Consider the following 16,894-nt stretch of genomic DNA (forward strand, 5'->3'; position numbering starts at 1 on the left):
AAGAACCAGGAAAAATAGCTGCCTAGCCTCACCATCATTTGTGTATCCAAGATGGATATTCTGCTTTTATACAGCTTTCTTTGCTGTGGCAGAAATAAGGGTGCCCCTCTCCTTACAAACACATCTTATAGAGCCATGTACCATTAGAGTGAAGGAAAATCTATACCGTGGGTTCAGTGTGTAAGGACACGAAGAAGGCTAGATAAAACGTTGTGTGTGGGAGCACTCTATTTTTTTTTTTTAACAAATGACATGACAGATGATGAGATGAGGAGTTCTAAGCCCCTGGCAGAGCAAAGAAGGAGGATTGAATTAGAGGAAGAGGAACAGACACGGGTGTGACTGGGTGTTGTTTCAAATGCAAAGTGTTTGATGACTCAGAGTGTAGGTTCTGAAAAAGACTCCTGTTTGCTGAGGCCCCACAGTCAGATGCAACTACTTGGAAAGGGAGATGTAGTCTAGGCAAGAAAAACAAAGCCGGTTTATTTCCTGTGAACACACTGCTGTTGGTAAACAAATGTTTTGCCCGATTCCAGCAGATTCCAATAGAGCTGACGCTGTTTGTACTCAACGTCTAGCCAGCAGCGCATCTCCCTTCTAGGCTTTAATGATCATATGGATGAAACAAGTATTTGACAAGTGATACATGATAAAAATCTCCTGGAAGCATCAATCATAAAAACAATGTGGGCTTGCAGAGAGAGCCACAGTTCCTTTTCAGGTTTAAGCAAACCTTGTAGATGTTATTCAGGCTTAAAGTGTCCAGACTAGGGTGTTGTGAGTTTTCACATCAAGGCCTTAAATGAGCATTGTTGAGCCTCCAGCATCTCACTGGAAACCCCTTCACGGCCCCCACTGGGATGTGGCTGCCCATGTCCCTGTGCTGATGGTGATCAGGCCACTGGCCCTGCTTCACTTTGCCCCAGTGCTCTTCAAGATGGGCCTCAGGGATGGCAGGTGCGGGCCACCGCATCCTAGCCCCGGCCGCTTGCTTCAGCTTTGAGACTTTCGGGCAATGGTTACACTTCTTCTTGTTTATTTGTCTTCCCCCCACCCCCCAGTCTCCTCTTATCAGACTAGATGTGGGTTCTGGTCACTTTCTTCCACTGATTTTTCTAGTTACGTGACCCTGGACAAGTCATTTAACCGTGTGGAGTCTTGGCTTCCTCAGCTCTCAGGTGGGCATAACCTCAGAGGTCGCTGTCAGATGGCAGTGGAGGGGGGGGCCTGTGCCCTCCGAGCACTACAGAGGAACAGGACCGCATGGTAAACAGTGGCTTTCCTCCTTCCCCAGTGTTATACGTAAGGATTCCCATTTTGTTAGGATTTTAAATTCTTTCCTGGTGGAAGTTTCTCACTAACGATGAAAACCCCCAACCCCCTAACAGAGAAGCAGGCAATGAATAGGCATGGTGGCTCGAAGGGAGAAGCCTTGAAGGCCTGGTCAGAAGTCAGACTTACACTGGCCTTTTCCCACTTAACTGATGCCTAGGGCAGGAATGTTATGCCCTTGGGGCCCTGCGCCCAGCATGGCCGGGCACAGGGGTGCTGAGCACAGGAGGCAAAGCTGAGGAGGGAGGGATTAGAGACACAGACCCCCGCCTCTCTTCCTCTGTGTGCCGAGAAGGCCCTGTCTTCGCGGGGGCCCTGAATTCCCACCCCCCACCCCGTCCTGGGGTGGGCCTGCCCTCTTCAGCTTGGCCAGCAGTTACATCCTTACTGGTCTTGCTTTTTCTGTTTTTGATTCTTTACAAACTACTGAATGAAGTTCCCTGTGCTGCACAGTAAACCCTCGCTGTTTGCCTATTTTATATATGGTAGTGTGCGCCTGCTAATCCCAAACTCCCAGCTTGTCCCTCCCCCCACCTTCCCCTTTAGTAACCCTAACTTTGTTTTCTATGTTCCTTGTTGGTCTTTGTTAGTGTTACTGTCGCGAAAAGATTGGCCCCCATCCCTGATGAGCCAAATAACTCAGAGACAGGGTCTTGGAGCTTAGAAGGAAAGAGGCAGCTTTACTGCTTTGCGGGGCAAAGGGGACTCACAGCAGGCTGGTGCCTTCAAAACTGTGAACCCCTCTTGGGGATGGAGCAGGGGTGATTATATACCCATAACTTAAACTATAAAGCATCTGTAACAATCAACAGAATTATTTTCTTCTCATAAGACTCAGAGTGGCGTCATGGTGTCTCCAGGTGACCAGTTCTATAGAGGCTAGTGGTTGTCACTCTTTCGATCTCTTTATCTTATAAACGTTGATTGGGACCAAAGTAAAACACTGACCCAAAATGAATCACAGTAATCTTTGATCTCGGCCAGGAGTGCATCCTCAGGAAAGTGCATCCTATCCCTGGGCCTTCTTTGTCCCAGCGCCCTGATTCATTTGCTTCCCAGCACTTCTCACTTTCCAGAACTTTCCATTTGCTTCCATGTTCATTGTGTGTATCAGCCCCACCAGCAACTTGAGCAGGGCTTCTCTGATTGGCTCAGCACCTACATGGATGCCCAGCTTAGAGAAGACACGATGCTGACTATCCAACGTGTGTGAGAGCTGTTGACACAGCCTTGGCAGACTCTCTGAAATGAGTATATAAACAGCTGCCAGAGTGACAGACAGGTGCTTTTATATCAATTTCCTGTCTCTTTCATGTGAATACCTTGAAGGCAGAGACTTTTTTCCCTTCCTCATTTAGCATCTAGTATATGCTCAAAACTTTTGAAAAAAGGAATTGTATGACATACACTCTGACAAAATGTAAAGTAGGAGAGCTGGATGGCTTAGCTTTAAATTTCTGAAATATCTTCCCGCCCCTTGAAATCTTTTCCAGGTTTGAAGACAGATTTTCCTAAACAGATAGCTTTTCTCTAGTCATCAATTAGGCATTCCATGAACTCCTTTGACTCTGATATTACATCAACTAGTAAACAGAAGCAGGAATTTGGTTTGAATGAGCTACACCTGATGGTCCTTACTGTTCTTCTTGAAGTAGCTGAAAACAGATTTCCTTTTAGGCAAACCTGGCGGGGGAAAGGTTCTAAGTGCCCCACAGTTCTTTAGATAGGCACCAATACTTTGAAAATTACCACGTGTGTACAAAACACCAGGGTCTTGTTAAAATGCAGATTCAGATTCACTATGGCTGGGGTGGGTCTGAGGATCTGCATTTCTCAGCAGCTCCCAGGGGGTGCCCGTGCTGCTGGTCTGGGGACCACACTTTAAGTGACAAAGCCCTAGACTGTAGTATTTTCCCATGTGCCAGCCTGGATACAGATGTTCCTGGACTTATTCTGAAGGTTCTTGAAAAATTGAGTGTTTCAGGTTTTGAGAATTTAAAAAAAATTTTTTTAATACAGAATTTTAAAAATACAGATTAAAAGGGCTAAAAATAGACAGATGACTATCCCCATGTGAGACAGAAAGTAGCTAAAACACACAGAGCTTAAATGATTTAGCCCAGATCGCAGGGCTGGTAGGTGGGAAAATAGTGTCAATTTAGTTCTCTTCCTGCAAAGTCCAATGCTCTGTCTCCTTTATCATGTCTGTTCTTGCACTTTTGTGTATTCATTCATTTATTCCTTCATTCATCCTACAAGGGCTTACAGAGCATCTTTTGGGGGCATTTGCCTTTGCTCAGACCACTGCCGCTATCTGGGATGTCTGTTCCCCTGTTCCCATTGTTCCTGCCAGCCCTGATGGTACCCTTTCTTTAAGCCACAACTGAAAAGCTTTCCATCCATCACACCATCTATGCGCTCTGCTGTCCCCAAACCCCATCCTGAGTGGGGAAGATACAGCTACTCGGGAAGAAAACAGATATTCAGGCTAACGTAGTCATATCAGAGAAGTTCTATTAACATCCCATCATTTAGATCCATTTAAGTCATTTGACTCAAAAATAGAATTCTGGAAGGTAGTTTTTATCAAGAACACTAGCCACCCTTTTCAAACTCAGGTGGAATGAGTCAGCCTCATTGTCTCAGCTGGTGGCAGCTTCTGGCATTTCTCTACCTGCTTCAGAACATCATATTCTACCAAAGTAATTCCACTGAGGGTGCGCACCATCAATGTCAGAGGGAGGAGAACCATTAGGAAAAATTAAGAATGCTCCGAAAGTGACTGGCGGCTCTTTGAGCCAGTCTAAATCTATCGAAAGATGACTCCATTCAAAGCAGGTGGGGCAGACACCTGCAGCCATTTGCTGTGTTGCTGCTTTAAGTTATGATTGATAGGAGAAAAAACTATCCAGAAATAGCTGCATGCTAGAAATGTATTGTTTGAACAATCCTCTGACCCCCTCAGGACACCTGAATCCACATTGAATTACCATTCCTCAAAACTTTGTAAACCTGCACACACACAGGAAGTAGGATGATGGCAAGGACAGTGACTTGCTGCGATACAGTTTGGGCCCTAAGACGTCTGCAGACCTCACTCTGACGCCTGGCGTTCCTCTGAAGGATTTGGGCACAACACACACTAATTATGACCTTGAATACTCTCATTGCTCAGGTGCACTAGGGTGACATTGCTTCAAGGAATGCTTTGGTAAATTGCTCGGTAAAATTAAGAATCCTTTTGTAATGTAAATAATCTACTGCTCTATATCTGCTTTCTAAGTTTGTGGGGAAAGTTCCAAATTTTGGAGAGGAAAGGGGAAAGGTACAAAGGAGGAAGGGAGGAAGGAGGAGAGAGAGAGAGAGGGAGGGAGAGAGAGAGAGGGGGAAATGATAGCAGGAAAATTAAATGCGCCTCTCAAGGCAAGAGTGAAGCCTTGGTTGGGGTATTCTGCTACACCACTGAGATAATGGTGGCTGAAACAGCTCACATTACTCCAGGGCTTGCCCTTGAGGTTAAGCTGGCTTTCAGTGTGGGAAAGAGGACCCCAGAGAAAAGTCTGAAATGTTTATTTTAGCAGAAGTGTTAATCTTCATGTGAAAAGGCAAAGCCACTGAATGAGGAGATTACCACCTACAGGGATCTAGGCAACAAGATTGCAAGGCAAGTGGCTTTTCCATGGTTAATACACAAAATGCACATGTCCTGAGCCCTCTGTTTACAAATGGTGGAGATGTTTTTAACAGTGAGCAGTTGATCAGTTTTCCCAGAGAGTATTTTGACTCAGCTAAATGGACTAAGGGCAAGATTCAAGAAGAGTGTTTCTCTTGGCTTCATTTCTTTGGGCTAGATTCTCAAAAAGGCAACATTTGCTTTCTGCTTTTCCAATGAATTTCAAATACTTCACAATATCATGTGTTACTTATATCAGATATTCATTGCGTGACCAGGTAAATGGAATTATACCACGCTGAAACTAAAGATGCTATGTGACCTTCTCAATTAGGGAAAATGCAAACAAGAAAAAAAGACGTTATGTTTGATTCCTCATGCTCAGCTCCTCATAACTGTTCAATTGTTACCTGCCACTTACCCAAGACAGTTTATTGGCTGAGATGAGAGAACTAGCATTCTGTGTCCCTGTTGTCAGTGTAGGGATTGTTTAAAAAACCCCACATAGATCCAAATATGACTCCAGGTGGAGGGAAGAGTCACCTGAATAAGGACTGCGAATGGTGCCACTGTGTGAAATACAGCTTTTCCTTCCTTCCTTTCCTTCTAGAGCAAATGCACCTCTTCCCCCAAACATCCTCTTCCCTGGGCGCCAATCGCAGTTTGTGAGTCTATGGCTGGGTAACTGAAACAACATTTCCACTACAGAATGAGGGTTTCTGAACGTTTTGTCACAGTCCCTGGCATATAGCAGGAGGCGTTCACAAACGTTTCTTACCATGAGTGAGCGTAAATAAGTGATTTTTTATGAAAATTCAATACTTGAGATTTTATTGATTTTTTCCCCCCATGGCGGCTCCCGAAACAGGGGAAGGGAAAGTTTGGAAATGAATCCAGTACTCCTGAAAATCACAGACAATAATTTGGATGGATAACGAATTTCTAGATCCAAAAGGATGAAGACATGGTGATAATATGAGCTAAATTAAAAAAGATGAAATTTAATATTCAACCACACATTTTCAAGATAGGAGAGAAATGGTTTAACAGCAGCATGTGTAACAATAGCTAAAATTTCCTTCAGCTGTGTTACATGAGTGCCAGAAAGGCTAAGTCAAATCTAGATGCATTTTTTTATGCTTCAGGAGAAGCATACAAAAAAGAAAAAAAAAAGGAAGCAATAATTTCACTCTATTTTGAGGGCAGCCAGTTGATGAGATGTAGGAGAGTGTAAGTTAGAAACCTTGGCTCAAGAGGAGTTTGGTTAGCCTTTGTGGGGACAGGGAGAGGGCTAGACAGCACTGGATAAATACTTAAAGGGCCAGATGGATTACACCTATTCTGGTGGCCCCAGCAGACAGAATCAGAAAGAGCACGCAGAAGTTGCAAAAAGATAGGTTTTAGTTCAATGGAAGAAAGAACTTTCTAGCCGAGCTGCTCCTCTAGGGGCTTGGAGGAGTGAATTTCTCAAGTCAGATATATTCCAGAAGAGGCCCCTTACTGAATATTTCCTAGTGGGTTGATCTAGATCACCTGCAAAGGTCCCTTCTAACTCTGTGGCTGTGATTCTCTCACCATGTTGTAAAACAAAGCCAACTGGCACGAAGGAAGAGAAATGCAGTTTAGGGTCTATAAAGTGGACCCGCCATCAACATCCTCCATCTTCACCGAAGCCTGGAGGGCAAAGCAATCAAGCGGCTGCTGTCCAAGGTGCTGGGCGGAGGTGGCCTGCACGGGCAGCTGTACTCCTGTTTGTCATGTTTGTTTGTTTGAATGCCTTTTGGGTCTTTGGCTTTTCTATTTCTTATACAAATCTACTTTCTGCTCTCCCCAACACACACACACACACACACACACACACACACACACACACACACACACACACACACACACACACACACACACAGAGGATCTTTCATTAAAGCTAAGATATATGTAGGTAATATATAAAAGAGCTGAACTACACTACTACCTGGGGCTTCCCCTGCTCTGTCCCAGGAGCAAGTGAATCCATTTCATTTTCAAAGGTTACGCTTAGTACCTGAAGTTGGACTGTTTGACTAGATCGATATTTAGAGTAGAAACCCAGTTGTTTTGAGACAACTCTACTGATTTGCTTCTTGATTTCTTTACTCTCTACTTTCTACAGTACACACACATCCTGAATGGAAATAAGGACCTTAGGCAGAAAATAATATTTACAGTGAGGTGGAAGGAACACTCAATATTTCAGCTAAACACCTCTGCCGCGTTAGGTACACCAAGGAGTATTGTGATGGTGATAAGCCTGTCCTACTCTCCATTCCCTATTTGTGTTGCCTTTCCTTTGTTACTTGATTTCCTTTTTGCCCCTTAGTCTTTTCCCATCCCCCAAATGGAGACAATAATATCACTCCTCCTTAAGGGTGTGAGAATGAAGTAACTCAGTACCTGTAAAGAGGTTACAACTATACCAGCTGCACAGACAACAAATATTAGTGTTATTATATATTGTGCTTGGAATCACCAGGACCACCCTCAGATTTGACAATCTGCCAGAAGGACTCACAGGACCCAGAAAAGCTGTTACACTCAGAGTTATGGTTTATTATAGTACAAGAATACAGGTTAAGCCCAGAAAAGGAAACAGGTGTATTGGGTGGAGTGCAAGTACACTGGACCAGTAGCAAGCTTCCAGTTGTCCTCCCAGTGGACTCACCTAGACAGAGCTTAATTCTCTCAGCAATGACGTGTGACAACACATAGGAAGTGTCACCAACCAGGGAGACTCTCCCATGCCTTGGTGCCCAGGGCTTTTTTTGGGGGGGGAGGGGTCAGTCACATAGGCATGCAAATCATATCATTCAGAGGAGCCAGTCAAAGGACAGTCCTGAAGACTTTTGGAATGTGGAGGGTTTGGGCAACTCAGGCCTACTGAGTTAACCATTTACTGGACATATATGTAAATCTCGCTTATTTGAACAACCTAATTCAACTATTTTCTTAATGTTTTGACTTTTTTGTATGTGAATGTTGATTGAATGTCTACTGTGTGCATAGCTCTTATAATCTTTTCTCTATAAAGCTGGAAAATAATTTCAGTTTCAATCCATGTTATAAACAGGAAATTGTTATTACTCCAATATAAGAGAACACATCAGAAAGTAAAAATCACTGCCATAATTGCAACAATGGTGATAAGAGTGCTCCATAATTTTGACTACAATTGCTTGTCAAATGCTTTGTGTACAGTATTAGTTTTAGTCTTTCTCAACAACCTTGGAAGGTAGGTAATTCTCTCACCTGTTTTACAGGTGAGAGAATAAAGGCCCAAAGTTGTAAGAACTCCCCCAAGACCCTTCTGTCAGTAACGGGTAGGGTCTACATTTACCATCTGACCTCAAATCTCATGGTCTTAACATCATACATGATAAGTTTCCTATGACCTTGAGAAACAAAAGCTCTAAAAAGTGTTCTGAAACAGTGAAAATCCAGCAAAATTTATTTGACTTTATAGATCTCAAGAACTGTCGAATGTTTAGACACTGGGGCAGAGTTGTGGCTAGAACGCATGTTCCTTCTGCCAACAGAAGAGATTTCCACAAAGAAGATTCCAAGATGCCTCTCTCGATAGCAATGTGGTGTAGAAGACACAAAAGCACAGAAAAGAGGGATAGAAAAGGGGGGGAAGTTATGCAGTTATTTTGAGTGTCTTGGTTAATAAGGGGACATAAAATCTGAATGCCCTCCAATGTTCCAAAATGGTCATTACTGTAAATTGTTTGTAATTGTGTCTTTTTCCTTCCCCTGTTATTAGATCTCAGTCTGTGGTAGAAGCTGGGACCCTGAAACATGAGGAGAAGGGGGAGAATGAGAACACGCAGCCACTCCTGGCTCTGGACTGAACCCCGAGCCACTCCACGCTCCCGCACATCGCCAGCCTGCAGTGGACGCAGCCACCAGGAAGCACATGTGCAGCTGACCCCACGACACATGCGTTCAGCTCCCACAAGGGCCTCCACTCTTGCCACCCAGAAATGACTGTCACCAGCCATTGGTCTGAGCAGCCAAAGTTGAACAAAGACTTGAGAGATGCTTTTTTTTTTTTTTTTCGATGAAGGAATTGGAGGATGAAGCAAGGCAGTTATGTGAACAAGGTTCCCCTCACTCCATATTCATGGCATTAAATGAACTGAAAAGAGAAAGAAACTAAATTTGATGCACACATTTCATTAGGACCAGGATTTTTCTGAGGCATTGCAGAGACCCTCTCCAGTTTCTGCAATTTGAGATTAAGCGTGTTTCCAAGTAGATACATGAGAATTAAACTGTGCAGACACAATTGTCAAGTTTAAAGTCCTGCAAGGCCCCCGAACAACAGTATCTTCAGTAATTTCCATTCCTATATTGAATTATTTTCTTCGACCTCATCACCAGCATCAAATTTCAAATTGTTCAGTCTCAGAGCACATTTTTGTAGGTCTGATTGTTTGCAGAGTTTATTTTAATATCCTGCAAAACATGATTTTGATGTCACATCTTTGGTCAGGCCACCAGCTGATTATCATGAGCTGATTTTAAACAAAGACACACATTTTGAAATATGACTATTTCATCTTAGCAATGTGACTCCCCACAAGAAATGTGTGTCTGCAGAATGGGGGGGGGGTCTCATTGAAAATACATGTCAGTGATTAATGAAGCCATTCAAGTTGCCTCACTTGGGTCACTACAGCAAAGAAAAGTGCTACAAAAGTATTAAACAGCCCCCACCGCCCCCAGCTCCTCCTGCAACCAGTTAAAGGTGTGGAGAAAGGGCCTGGCTGTTGCTGAGAGGGCAGATATCAATCATGGAGGAAGACCCTTAAGGATGGCTAAATAGGTAAGACCTGAAAATAAGAGAAGACCGGGAATGCAGGCTGAAATGCCAAAGATCATTTTATTTCTTTGTTATCCTTAGAAATGGGGTCCCCAACTATCAATTCAAAGGAAATTAGATAAAAATGAACAGGTAGCATCGGACATGATATCCTTACGTGTGCCATGTCTCCCCAAACCAGCTTTTTTTTTTAGTGACCTCTTAACTCTCCCAGCTGTCTGCATGACAGGGGTCTTCATTAATATGACCAGTTGGTACTCAATGTCAAATAAAAAGTATTTTAGTTGATAATGAGCAGTATTTGGGAGGGTTAATTTGTTAGCTAAAAAATTCAAAGGAAAGAGGTGATTCGACTGGCCGTGATCACCCTCAACAGATATGATTACTAATCATAATCACTTATTACATCTCTTTCTCAACGATTTCTACTGACAGAGAACAATAACAGAAGTGACTTTTGTTTTCCACCCTTGAAATAAAATCAAAATAGAATTTAAAATATTTCACAATTAATTGCATCACAGGACAAATAAAACCAATTCATTTTGTGTAGACATTTCAAATAACAAAATAGTGACATTGAAATAATTCTACCAATGCAGTGACTGGAACACTTTTTTTATAGTCCAGGATACATAGGAGAGAAAGATGAAGAATTAAAGTGAATTAGAAAACCCATTTTATTACTTGAGTTTATAAAATACTTGTGGGATCCAAGTATTTGAAATGTGACTGGAGTCAATTGTTGCCAACATTTTGCAACAGTAATAATTCTGGCTTTTCAATTGGCAATATTTATAATCCTACTGGAGTGACCTGATTTTAAATACCATAATATAATTATGAAGTTAAGAGCTAGTTTTTACTCTATCCCATGATTTCATTAAATGAATGTAAGATGATGGTTCAACAATGACAACATACACTTTGAATTTCTTCATGTGTATGCAACATACATACAAGAACAAAATTCAGTAAGTCACATGAATGTTATCACATGAACACTGGATTGTATTGTCCTTTGTCAGTCATTTCCTCTGTTCAATAAATACTGAAGGACATAAATGCCTTTTTACTTTTCAAGAGTTTGCTTTTTTCTTCTGGACTTTGGAAATTAATTCTGATATTTTTCCACATATGCTTCCTCATCTGTTTTAATGAGATTTTTCCAATATTGGCAAGATAGAAGGAAACAAGACAAATATTCTGTAAACTCTTTGACCAAAACTAATGTCCTGAAGGACAAGCAAAAGGGGTCCACTTCAATGAAAAAACAACAAAAACAACAACACAAAACTGTGTTTTAAATGAAATAAAGAGAGTTTCCTCCTTGTCCTTCAATGGGAAAGAAAACACAAGTGCTTTTTCTACCTGCGAAGGAAATCTGGTTAACCTGCGTGTCGTTTCTTCAGCAATTTTGTTCATATTGGCTAAAAATTCAGTGCATGAATATCATTACATTCTTACAGCTAACATTTCCAGTTAGCTTTGAGTTAAAAAACACAAAATTTAATGCATTAATATTCTCCTAAATTAATGACGTGATCATCTTTGGAACAAGTAGGCAATGGTTATTTCTATGCTGTGGGTAATATTAAAGCTAAACTATCAATGATAGTTGCCATCTCAAAGTGAGGTTTAAATGGCAGAAGTTTCTCAAGCCACGGAGAGGTCAGAGTCTTCCAAACAATTGCAAAGAGGAAAGCAATTTTGACCTCCTACTCCCAGGACAAAGGTCCTGGCAATCTTGGTGTTCCACTCTACCATCCTTCATATTTTTACAAAATGGCGATGGAAATCCTCTGAAGGACCTCGTCACTCACAAAGATCCGCAACAGAGGACACTCTGGATTCCAACCCAGTTTCAGAGACAGCTCCCTGCCCACCTGATCCCAAGAGAAAGTCTTCACTTGGAGAAATTTTACTTTTTTTTCGCTCCCAATGCCTAATATTTGGCATTGAAATATTTACATATGTCATCTTTATAACTCAATATAAAATGATTCCAAGTCCTTTTTCAGTGTAAGAAGTTCTCCTTAGAAAGAAATACCATTTTGACAGTATCTCCACCATTCATAGAGTGAGGAGAGAAATTACGAGACCAGCTCTCCATGAAGACAAAAAAGCAAACAGACTCAAAGGGGAGAGGGCGGAACAGTTCGTAGATCCTGGCATAATTATGTCTTTCTCCTTTGTATTTGGAAAATAGAATTGCCTTTTTCATATGAGTGCCTTTTACTAAAAATAATTACAAGAGGGAAGCCTGAATTCACGGTTAAACAGCAAGAAGTAAAGCATTTATGCAGCTTGTTGTTAAAATCAACAAAGAAGTAGTGGTATGTGATGCTAGAATTGTCTCACTACCCTAGAAAAATACACTTGCATAGAAAAATTAGAAGCTAAAGCAATCCATTCACAGTTTCTACATATACTCTCATTTACACTGATTTCACTTATTCTAAGTGGAAAAAAATATCTTTGGCTGGCAAGGTAGATACGTTATCACGTGTTCACCTTGAATATAGGCATCAGATTGGGGCTGTCACAGATGAAATATGGCAGGTGTTTTCTAGAAGAATTGCAGTGAGGCAAATATTCCCTTTTGTGTCTTCCAACCCTAGGAGGAGGTTTAGAACTTTTCAGGCTGCAAATCAAGGGAATTAAGGGCCTTGGTGTTCGAACGTCTGTGCCCACACCCGAGGAGATGGAACCAGAAAGGCAACCTGTCTGCATGTCCTGAGCCTGCACAATGACGTGTTAAATCGCAGGAAGGCTGCGTCTCTGCTGGGGTGTCAGCTCTGGGTGCCACACATCCACGATGAAGATCAGCCGGAAAGACGCGGCGTCCTGCCACACCTCGTGCTCAAAGGAGTCGTCAAAGATGAGTACCTTGCCTTCTTCCCACGCCCTGGAATGGAAGAAGACGGCAGCCTGTGATCCGATGTCTGAGGGTCAATCCATGTCTGTGTTCAGGAAAGCATTCTCATGATAACCTTTGCAATAGGACACCAAGCCAGGATTTAGTCTTTCTTTGGTGATTAAGAAAGAATTTCAGGATTCTAACCATGAACATCAATTTTCAATGCTCAGTACTGGAAGTGTACAAAAGGGCAGGTGTTAAGGGCAAATGTATCCCCCCCCCTTTTTTTTTTTTGAAATTGTAGAAAGGCTTTCCTAGATGTTTTTATAAATAGCCAAGTGGATGGATCTTTCCAAACCACAGCACTAATCATATCATTCCGTGGTTGGAAAAAGCCTTCAGTGGATCCACAATATTGCCTTTTTCTTTTTTTCTAAACATTCTGTAGAAATACGAAGTACAGAAAAGCGGCACATCCTAATCCGGACAAACTTTCACAAGCTGAGAACACACAGGGTTCTAGCGTCCAGATCAAGAACTAGGACCTGACTAGCACCTCAGACCCCTTCCAGTCACTTCCTCCAAAAAGGGAGCCAGTATGCTGACTTCTAATAGCACAGATTTGAAGGGCAAACTTATACTTGGTACAGCTGTAGGCAAGGCTTGTTAGATGGGCAGGCACTCAACCGTGTGCCCCAGCGGCTCATTCCCAAGGCGACCTCCCAGTCAATGGCTCCCGGGTATCCTCCCTGAGTTTCAGGGACGAGCATGGACCTACAGACAGCGACTGGCTCTAAGGCATCTCCACACCCTGCAGGACACCTGGGGATGTCTGTGCAACAGCAAATGATTCTCTTTTCAACCCATTCTATTTGTTAAAGTTCCATTTTAGGGAAAGGCAGATTGTTTATATTTCTGATGTTACCAGCTACACAAGTGGGTTATCCGTGGAATATTTTAAATCAATGCTGACAGCACTACTTTGTAAGGTATCTGTGTAGGAGCTAAGATCTAAATATGGTGCTAGTCTAAATCAAGCAGTCAAGAGAGAACTATGCAGGCGGCAATCATGTGATGCCTTCCAAACCCAAAGAAAATTTATTAGCTATGCTAACGTTTTCTTCCTTTTCAAATAGGTATTAACTGCTAATACCTTAAATGCTAAGCTATGCTTTTAAAATGAAATTTTTACTAGGAAATTTTCTCTAGATATTAAAATTCCTCTCAAGCATTTCAAAATTTATATCCTGGATTAGCAAATAATTAAAATTATAGGAGGGAAAATTCTAGCTTGATTTCAAGTTACTTGCATCATTATAAGGAAGATCTCCTTGGGGAAATTATTTGTCTTTTATGTTCATTACTAGGTGATTGATCAATATTAAATTAGGTAATATTACATACTGCACAGTTTTTCAACCCTGGCACTATTGACATTTTTGCCAGATGATCCTCTGTTGTGGGGGCTGTCCTGTGCTCTGTAAGACGTTAGCAGATCTCTGGCCTCCACCCGCTGGATGCTAGGAGCGCTTCCCCACCGGCTGTGACAATCAAAAATGTCTCTAGTCATTGCCAAACATCCTGGGTCGGGGGGCCGTGAGGTGGGAGGCCAATTTGTCCCAGACATACTAACGAATATGACAATAAAACTTCCAAATACTTAAAATAACAAATATCTGGTCACACGATTCACCAATATTGTGTAATTCCTCAATTTCTCAAATTATTATAATTAATGATGATGGGGTAGTGGTTGCAGCTCAGGCCTAATAGCCATAATTTTGTCACAGAATTGCTATCAACATTAATAACGTTAAACAACAATATAGGTGCCCAGAGAGTCTTCCACCTAAAAATGTTACAGATCACGTCTCGGGGATCGCTGCTAAATGTCCTGAGGCAGCAAATGACATGGTTGTAATTTTCTAGCAAAGCAATCACAGGGGGGTTAGTTCAGATGCCTGCACGGACATCGCGATTCTGTGGAGGAAGCAGAAAGGAACGAGGCTGGCTTCGTTACAGCCTGAACCTTTAGCTCAAGATCACGGTACTGGGGAACATTCTTAGTATCTGTAGCTGCTATGCTGAGGTGGCCCGGAAGGCTGAGCGGAATGGAGAAGAGGGTCAAAGGGCTCAGGAATAAGGCTACTGTAATACAGCTCTTCGTAATTCTGACCTGCAGAAAGCCCTCAGTGCTGACTGCACTGGAAACCCTGCACACACTGGAATTGAAATGCAAAACTGCATCATTGCCACGTCTCTTCTCTCTCTCCTCCTAATAATACAGACAGAAATATACACACACATAGTTTCCCTGTCTGTCTGTCTATCTATCTACAGGGACAAACATTTTTTCTGGAAGCTAGGACATCTGCGTTCTTGTTCTGACTGTTGCTAACTAGCCACGTGTCTGTGACAAAGCACTTCACTTGGGGGCCTCAGTGTCCCCATCTGTGCAACGACGGAGGTGGACAAGGTGGCCTCCAGGGCTCCTTTCAGCACCGAAATTCTCTTAATTCTCTGAGCCAACCTGTTCACTACCTCAGTTTTCCTATTATATTTCATAGGATATACTTCTCAAACTGTCATCTGAGAAATGGGTATGGTATTTGCTATTTCATTTAATGTCAAAATAATAATTTCAGTAACAGATGGTGGCTAGCTTCATAAAGAATCTCTTTTCCTGACAGGTTCTGCACCTGCGCACCCCGAGTATATCTCACAGCCCCTCATGGGGAAAGCAGTTCCAGCCAGGCTGCCGCAGGGCTCCCTCCCCTCCAAGTGGGCCTGGGGATTCAGCCCTGCTGCCCACCCCCTGTGCTGACTCTCTCTGTCCCTTCTGACTTCCCCTCTTCATGTCCCAGCTCACCTAGTAGCAGAGGGCTCTGTAAGATAGCTAAGAAAGCCTAAAAGTGGGGGACAAAGAAAGGGAAGAGTGAGAGGAGAACTCCCGTGGCCACAGAGATGGGATGTCCCTGCCCCCTTCTCCGGGATCTCTAGTCCCAGGGGGAGGGGCATGGGGACAAAAGGAGGACTGGAGCAGGGCGGCCAGCCCCTGTCCCTGCTCTGCCTTCCTTCCCCGGCACCCCTCCCAGCTTCAGGCCTATCACATCCCCAGCCCTGGCCCCGCACATCCTCGACCTCCCATCCCCCTCCTCCCTCCTAGCTCCTGCAAGCCCCCACCCCCATCCCCACCAGAGTGCACACTGCAGGCTACAGGGACCACATTCACAGGTACAGGCGTGCTTGGTCTCACTTTCTGGAAAGTAAGGGGCAGAAGTCCCCATTTCTGCAGCAATCAGAGGAGAGCCCAAGGAAAGCTCAAAAGTACTGAGCACATTTACCGTGTATGACCCTGGAGACACAGTTCTGAGCGCACTTATATGGGTTACTTTGATACGCAAAACCACACCAAGACATTCTTTCATTCTTTCCGTTTTACAGATGAGGAAACTGAGGCTCAGCGAGGCCATGCAAGTTGTCTAAAGTTACACTTCATAAGAGGGGAAGCCAGGATTTGAATCCAGGTAGTTCATAGGACTTCAGTGCTCTTAATTTGCTTTTATGAAGACACATCATGTTCAAATCTGAAGCGAAAACATTTTCCCATAGAAGCATTATTGTAAACAGCCACTGGTGCTAGAGCCCTATGAACAAAGACCGTGAGCTAAGAGGCTTTTAGGGGCTGGCCCAGGAACCGCCACGCCATTTATTATTACTACAGGAACATGGATCCCAACTGTCCAAATTCCCAACCTGCAGTTCAACGAACAAATGTTTGTACACAGTCTATTTTCAATGTGGGAACTACCATTCCTTGTCGGGAAGTAGACTTAGCTCTGTGCGTCTGGACAGCCATAGACACAGCATGCTAACACAGGAGCAAAGAAACTTGACTGGTGTTTTTAATTCACCAAATTGCTTAAGTATATGAACACTGGACTCATTACCTGTTCGCCTAACCTGCCTCACACCTCCCAAGTTCTCAATGTTTGCTAACCACCCACGAACTGACCAAAATGGACTCCCCTCCCTTCCCCCCAACACTCGACTCACCTGAGTCAAACTTCATTGCATCTCCTGCATCTGCTCTTGACTCTCCCTTTCTTGCCAGGATCCCAATTCCAGCTCTTCTGGGTGGGCTGCGGCGACAAGTCTGTTAACTGCTCTC

At 43.1% G+C, this 16,894-nt stretch overlaps 2 protein-coding genes across 9 annotated transcripts in view; one reads left to right on the forward strand and one right to left on the reverse strand.

The window, feature by feature from the left end:
• The window catches only part of CLVS1 (clavesin 1), a 101,940-nt gene extending 93,051 nt beyond the window's left edge, over window positions 1-8,889 (forward strand). Inside the window, exon 5 of the mRNA XM_010970670.3 lies at window positions 8,802-8,889. Within this exon, the coding sequence (XP_010968972.2) occupies window positions 8,802-8,889 (88 nt within the window). The remainder of the gene's footprint in view (window positions 1-8,801) is intronic.
• A 1,015-nt stretch (window positions 8,890-9,904) lies between these two features.
• Window positions 9,905-16,894, reverse strand: part of ASPH (aspartate beta-hydroxylase) — a 160,452-nt gene continuing 153,462 nt past the window's right edge. For 6 of the 8 annotated variants that reach the window (XM_074354914.1, XM_074354911.1, XM_074354917.1 and 3 more), the window contains 2 exons: window positions 16,780-16,865; window positions 9,905-12,771 (listed from right to left, as the gene is read on the reverse strand). In XM_074354914.1, coding sequence (XP_074211015.1) covers window positions 12,689-12,771; window positions 16,780-16,865 — 169 coding nt within the window. In that variant the 3' untranslated portion in view covers window positions 9,905-12,688. The remainder of the gene's footprint in view (window positions 12,772-16,779; window positions 16,866-16,894) is intronic. The other 2 variants (XM_074354912.1, XM_074354921.1) reach the window with 1 other exon arrangement.

The sequence above is a fragment of the Camelus bactrianus genome, chromosome 29 (genome assembly GCF_048773025.1).
Source record: "Camelus bactrianus isolate YW-2024 breed Bactrian camel chromosome 29, ASM4877302v1, whole genome shotgun sequence".
NCBI classification, from domain to species: Eukaryota; Metazoa; Chordata; class Mammalia; order Artiodactyla; family Camelidae; genus Camelus; species Camelus bactrianus.